Source organism: Carica papaya, chromosome 4 (genome assembly GCF_054855325.1).
Source record: "Carica papaya isolate Zhongbai chromosome 4, ASM5485532v1, whole genome shotgun sequence".
NCBI classification, from domain to species: domain Eukaryota; kingdom Viridiplantae; phylum Streptophyta; class Magnoliopsida; order Brassicales; family Caricaceae; genus Carica; species Carica papaya.
In genome coordinates, this window is record NC_142312.1 from 9,978,770 (window position 1) to 9,985,815 (window position 7,046).

Genomic DNA, 7,046 nt, shown 5'->3' on the forward strand with positions numbered 1-7,046 from the left:
AAAATATATATATATATATATATTAAAATTTCTAAATTAGTCTTTGATACTTAATGCTTTATTACCAACTGAGTTTTATTTATTTCAGACATATAATTTTTTAATAAAAAATATTAAAATAATTAAATTATAGTTGAATACTTGAATGGAATAATTTTAAAAATAACACCTACTAATTAATTAAACTAAAAAAATTAATAAAAATAATATGTATTATTAATGATTAAATTAATTAATTAACTAATATATCCAAATATAATTTGACTATTTTATTAAAAATAGAATAAAAATTGGACATTGAGATTCATATTGCAAATTAAAAAATTAAGAATTAAATTATAATAAACGTGAAACATGAAAAACTAATTTAATAATTTGTAAAAAAAAAAAAAAAATTAGTGGGTATTGTATTTCTCAATCATCTTAGATATTTTTGATTGAATTTATTTTTATGAAATTATACATATCCAAAATCATTACAAGAAAATCAATTTGTTGGACTTAAATATTTCGTAGTTGTATTATTTATTTTATACTTTGTTTAGATTTGATTTCTTTAAACTTGTAGAATTATCCTGGTACATAAATTTAGAGACTGAGCTTATAAAAAAAAAAACATAATAAACTAATAAGTTTATGACAAAATAGATGAGATGTAAAACTAAACTAATTATGAGATGACTTTGTTACTGGTTTATAATGCCCCATACTCAAGAATCATTGAATAAAAATATAAAAAAAAAACCATATAAGATAAATGACTCATAAAAATATTTTTATTCAACCCTCCATGAGAAATTATGTGAGTTATTATATTGGTAGTATTTAACTTTCAAATGATTACTAATGTGTTCTTGAATATATTTGTTATAGTAAAGAACAAATGATGTGTTTTATTTAGAATTAAATAAAAATTTTGCCAAGTTATTTTATTAACTTTATTGCGTGACACTTTTTCATGAAAAGCAATTTATTTAGAATTAATTTAAACCCTAAAATATGCAAGTAGCTAAAGATTGGTCCAACATTGAACAATACTAAGCGAGTAAAAACTTGCTGCGCCGGGCGCATAAATTCAAGCTTAATTTGCATCCATTGACTTTTTGAAAAGTCAACTCGAACAATATTGCAAAAAGTGGGAAATGAATATTTGAAGACTTGTGTTTCATTAAAAAGATCTGAAAATCCTCTATGATATTATATATATATATATATATATATATATATATATATATAACCAATCCTTACCTTCCTCTAGTGTCTATCTCCTTACACTACCTCTCCAAAGTCAACTTCACTTCTGAATTAAACACCATCAGATCTTGATCAACATGGGTGAGTACGTTTGCATGGAAGGCTGGGATTTGCAAGCAATCGTAAGAGCTGGATGCACCAATTTTGAGGCATGTGGAGATTTCAAGGTTCCACCGTCATCTTGTTTTGGTCTTGATCATCATGAACTGAGAAGTATGGATGAACCTGAAGACCTTCTGATCTCGAGCGAAATCTTTCAAGAATCAAGAGAAGTAGCTCAGATGAACTAGGACAACTTTACAAGCCTTTTTATCCTGTGTTGCACCCTCTTTCTCCGCAAACCATTTTTGCCACTTCCATGTCTCTTCCTGAAGAATTCAAACACCCACAAAATGGGCAGAAGAAGAAGCTGCTGCAGCCTCTTCCATCTGGGTCTGCTCATGAACCCAAAGCTAAAAGGAGGTTAGTAGATTGAACCTGAAATTTTAATTTGACAGATTTTTCTAATTGAGTCTCATGTTTTACATATATAATCTCAGCAAGAAGACTCAACAGAAGAAGGTGGTGAAACAGGTAACAGAAGATGATCTCACATCGGATAAGTGGGCTTGGCGTAAATATGGACAGAAACCTATCAAAGGCTCTCCCTATCCAAGGTTAAATTTAACCAAACTCCTTTCTTATTTGACTAATTTGTTGCGATAATATTTTCATTTAGTACACATACATATATTCATCTATGATTAAAGTGGACTTAGCCTTGTAATTTGTTTTATTTTATTCATTTGGAACAATATTAAGCAGGAGCTACTACAGATGCAGCAGCTCAAAAGGATGCTTGGCAAGAAAACAGGTAGAAAGGAGCAGAGAAGATCCAGGAGTATTTATCATAACTTACACTGCAGAGCACAGCCATGGACACCCAACAAGAAGAAACTCACTAGCTGGAACCACCCGAGTTAAGTCCTCCACACCTAAATTTCCTGCTACACCAACACATGATCATGATCATGATCATGATCATGACCATCTTCATCTTCCTCCACCAAAACCTTTAACTAAACCCACTGAATATGATCGCTTACTACAATATGTTGCAGTCAAACAGGAAGAGGAACGAAAGCCTGCCGTTTTTAAAGGTTGTGATCATGATCTTGACATTTCTATGCCGGATATTATATTTAGTGATGAATTGTTTCCAAACTTGGAAAATTTGTATGGAATGGCCATGGAGTTTTCTTTTGATGGCTGCTTCTCAGATTATTAATTCTGCAAGTTGGAGATGACGAGTTGCATGAAAATCACACACCCTGTTAACTTTTTCTCGGCATATGTAGAGAGAAGTAGTTACCTTTTTTATTTAAAAAAAGTTCTTATCATTTTTGTACTTAGGTTTTACCGTCGTAACTTGTATAGAGTACTCTCTTTCTTTTCCAGTAATTGCTTTTTTTCCACAGAAAAATGGAATTGTATGTCAAGAAAATAAAGTTCAAAGGTAGCTCAGTACGTCATAATTACGTAAACACTAATGAAGACGAACTTGGAACTGTTCTTTTTTTTTTCTTTTGGTCAGAGATTGCAGCACAAAGATTCATATATACATATATATATATATATCACATCATCTCTTATTCTCGAGAATTACTAAATATATTGTATATATCATAAACCAAGTTGGATATAATCGATGAAATATTGGCTACTTGTCACGGACTAATCGTCACCGACAATGACAGCCATTTTTTCTTTTTTGCAACAGGACTTTCCATATATTACATGTTCGATTTTAGGCACACTATATATTACTCCTGTAATGAACTTTATCAGCCACATTACACTGCTATATTAAATTTCTTTAAACATTTTAATTTATTAAAACCCATGAAATTCTGCTACATACCAAATTCACTACTAGTTATGTTTCTCATGACCTATATATATATATGTATAGGCTTCAAATTATACACCATTTGATCTCGTGGCTACTGTTAGTAAGTAGTGTTATTGAAATGCTGAGTAGTAGAATTGAGGTGAGTGAAAGTCAAAGCCTGTTGATTGTGGGGAAGCAAAGCAGCGAGGGAAGCCACAAATGCAGCATTGATGTAAGTGGTGGATTCGGCATGAGAGTAATCAGACCTGACATCGTTGTAGTGGTCATTTGAATCAGGTCCTCCCACCACTGCACCAACATGTGTATTAGGGTTGGGTTGGGGAGAAGAGAAGTAGCTGTTGTACCCATCGTTGCACCCAACCTTGGCTGGGTGGCTGTGTATTGATGGAATGGAGGCGCCCCTGTGGTGTACTTGTTTTGGGTATTTGCTTCCAAACCCTACCATGTATGACATCTTCATCGGGTTGTTTCCTAGTATATAGTCCACCTGATCAAATATATTACCTCGAGTTACATGCTGTTGGGAAAAAATCATTTAGGCTATAATGGGTCATGAGAGAATTTCAATTTTGTGACCTGTGATTTGGCGAAGTTTCTGATTTGAGACTCAGAGAAACTAACGGAGCCGCATTGGATTGCACCCACATTAGCTTCATTTAATGTTCTGGAGAAGATAAACATCAGCATTGAAGATGTTGTGACATATTGTAAATTACTACTATCTCTGGTAAAAAGAAGACCACCTGAAAATTAAACCAAGAATCAGAATCAAAGTCAGCCTTGAAAACAATATGCATATACATACATATCCAAATGGGTTTGTTGTGATCTTATAAACTATATATATGTGTGTGTGTGTATACCAGGAGTTGTTCTGATTTGTTGAGAGCTACTCCCAGGCATTAAGGCGCATATAAATGATTCCATGTCTGCCTTGAATCTACCCAGATCCTTCTTGCCCCCATAAAACTCCTGTCCACAATATTATCTACTTCCTTATAGGTACAAAATTTTATAAAAAAAATTAGAAAATATTTGTAGGTTAATTAATTTTGCCTTTGTCCATAATGCTTGAGCTCCAGCAAATTTGTTGTCCCAACTAAACTCAGATACTGCATGACTCCAACCTTGATTGCTCACCGCATACTTCAAATACTCATCATTTCCACTTGCCTTGTATAACCAAGCAGCAGCCCATAACAGTTCATCCTTCATCATGTTAAATTAATGAGACTTTTGAATTAAGCTAGAATATTCTAGAAGAATATAGAAAATTTTGAAAATTCTCTAGAAAATTCTAGAAGATGTTAGAAGAAAATACTATAAGATGATTACAAATTTTAAAAGTTAACTGAATTTTATATATAAAAAAAAGACAACTATCTAAAAAGTTGTGTAAAGTTATAGGAAAAAAAAGACTTTTTAGATTGGTCCTATTTATATGTTTATACATGTAAAGATATCATTTGTGCCATGAATAAATGATGAGAACTATTACTATTTATATATAATCTTTATTCTAAAAAACATGTACACAACAACTACAACTACAAAGTCATCATACACCACTCCCACTTCATACAACACATTTAAACTACTTCCTAACAATAAACTTTTATACCTCTAAAATCATTGGTAGTATAAGCAAATTCCAACGCATCAAAAATGAAGTCAGCATGAAGCTAATACAACAGTTTGTAGAACTCTATATATAGCTTCATTAATTAGTTATACCTGATAGCCTGAGAAAGAGCAGTAGAAAGGGCAAGAACCTTGATAAGATCCTCTGTATTTGTCTGCGAATTCGAACAACTGTAGATATATATATACATATGTATCTTTTAGACAAATTACATATTTTGTTAAAGAAGAAGTAAAAATTAGCTTGTGCGTGGCACTCACAGACTGTGACTTTCTCAATAGCCTGGATGAATAGGTTGGATCAATAGGTTTAAAAACAAAGGAAGCTGCAGCAAGAGAAGCTGCAGCCTCGGCTGCTGGCTCGCTGCCTGGTGAAGTAGAAGTTATCTTGTAGAGCGATCGCGGCGTGTCCATGTCTTCAGGTCTTTCCCAACACTGATGATCAACATTTGCATCTCCCACCTGTCCAAAAAATTATGTTTCCAGAAAAACAAAGCATGAATATTAGTGGCCCATTTTAGATAATTATATCAAAATCCAAATTGGAAACATATGTAATAAATATATATATATATATATCTATATCTATATATACCTGGGTGTAGAAAGTGGTGGGAGAAGTATGAGCTTTTAAAATGAAGTCAGTCCCCCAGCGGATGGCAGTGTGAAGATGACCCAGATGGTTAACCGAACCAATCTCTGGTCTGTACTCAATAGCAGCCCAACACAACAAGCTCACTGAGTATGACATAGGCCACCCAAACTTCACGTTATCACCAGCATCATAGTACCCTCCAACAAGATTAACCTATGTCACGCAAAAACAAAAACAAACATTAATCTACTATTAGTATACTTTAAAAAAATGATTTGTAACTACTTTGATATTAATTCATGAATTAGAACAAATAGTTCTGTATGTTTTATGTGTTACATTATCAGGTTTGCCATCAGAAAGTGCAGAGTCCCCCCTCCATTTGACTCGTTGGTTGGAGGGTAACTTGCCAGACCGCTGTCCCTCAAAGAACAAGATAGATTTGGCCAATGCATCTCCATAGTCATAATTAGGTTCGGAGCACAGAGCCTGAATATTAGCCTGCAGGACGCACCAGAGGATCACCACATCCCACACTCCCATATTTGTTAATTACTGATTTTCTACTTTTAAAAATTAATATGGGATTGGCAAGCAAGTTATAACTTATACAGCTACTAGACGTACCAACTGGGAATACCTTATATATTGATATTGTTTTACATAGTAATTGCATATAGTACGTGCTGTATATATATAAATAAACTTTGAGAGGAAATTAATTAATGAATTTGAGACGCAAGTGAGGAATGACAATTGCGGAGTGGAGATGGCGTGAAGGGATAGATAAGTTTGAATCATTGGAGGTGATATGTGGAAATCTGAATAAATCATTAGTTTATTGTTGTTTTAACAGTATATATCCAAACCCCCATCCACAATCATGAATATACAGACAAATACTATTACATAGATCACCAAGTTTTAATCCTCCTTCACATGTGTATTCTTCAAGGCGTTTGGGCCTCGTGGCCGTTTCCATTCTCCTTACACAACAAAATCCAGAAGGCTCTAATTACAAAATACTTTAACAGATAGTTTTTTCTAACAACCGAAAAAAATAATTAAAGAAAAGAAGTAAATGATGATAATAATAATAATAATAACAGTGACAACAATAATAATAGAAAAATGAATTAATTAAGTAATTAATTATGATGCTTAGGTTATTATACTCTTTCATACACTAATCTACTGATAAATTAGTACAAGTATACACTCTAATATACTTTCCCAAAGTCTACCCTCTTTCCTATGTAAGTTTTAAAGAATTCTTTGACGGGAAAAAAAGACATTCACGGATAGAAACATAATATTGAGACAAGTATTTACTATTTTCTTGTATAGATAAAAAAATACTAATAATTTAATTAGTTTTGAGTATAATTTTTATTTTTTTAATTTCTTACAATAATTTTATTGTTCAAGTAGATTTATACAGTAAATTATATACCATCACAATACTCTCCTAGGAGCTTAGGATTTATACAAAAATTATGGTCAACAGGGGGTGTTGTGAGAAAAAAAAAGACCTTAAATCTATAAGTTGCCGGTTTTTATGTCAACTTTTGGCCAGTTTTTTGGTCCCAAAAAATACATTCTATCTGCCACTTAAGACAATTCTTGAATAAGTTTGATAATTTTTTGAACAAGCTTCTCAATAAT

The 7,046-nt window shown here is 32.5% G+C and overlaps 2 protein-coding genes across 2 annotated transcripts; one reads left to right on the forward strand and one right to left on the reverse strand.

Annotated features, from left to right (window-relative positions):
- Nucleotides 1-1,244: 1,244 nt before the first annotated feature.
- LOC110807194 (putative WRKY transcription factor 29) lies at nucleotides 1,245-2,812 on the forward strand. Its single transcript, XM_022032241.2, is given in 4 exon segments — nucleotides 1,245-1,532; nucleotides 1,535-1,716; nucleotides 1,794-1,910; nucleotides 2,059-2,812. Coding segments are annotated over 4 exon segments (963 nt in total). The 5' UTR covers nucleotides 1,245-1,331; the 3' UTR covers nucleotides 2,522-2,812.
- Nucleotides 2,813-2,895: 83 nt separating this feature from the next.
- Nucleotides 2,896-6,047, reverse strand: LOC110807189 (endoglucanase-like). Its single transcript, XM_022032234.2, has 8 exons — nucleotides 5,721-6,047; nucleotides 5,382-5,594; nucleotides 5,048-5,248; nucleotides 4,880-4,957; nucleotides 4,202-4,354; nucleotides 4,009-4,117; nucleotides 3,722-3,888; nucleotides 2,896-3,632 (listed from the first exon to the last, which is right to left on the reverse strand). The coding sequence occupies exons 1-8, from the start codon at nucleotides 5,922-5,924 to the stop codon at nucleotides 3,243-3,245; spliced, it is 1,515 nt and encodes a 504-aa protein (XP_021887926.1). The 5' UTR covers nucleotides 5,925-6,047; the 3' UTR covers nucleotides 2,896-3,242.
- Between the last annotated feature and the right edge of the window lie 999 nt (nucleotides 6,048-7,046).

Coding starts and splice junctions, on each gene's coding strand:
- LOC110807189 (XM_022032234.2), bottom strand. CDS start 5,924: ATGGGAGTGTGGGATGTGGTGATCCTCTGGTGCGTCCTGCAGGCTAAT. Junction 4,355..4,879: donor GCTCTTTCTCAGGCTATCAG/GTATAACTAATT, acceptor AACATGATGAAG/GATGAACTGTTATGGGCTGC. Junction 4,118..4,201: donor CTCAAGCATTATGGACAAAG/GCAAAATTAATT, acceptor TATTGTGGACAG/GAGTTTTATGGGGGCAAGAA.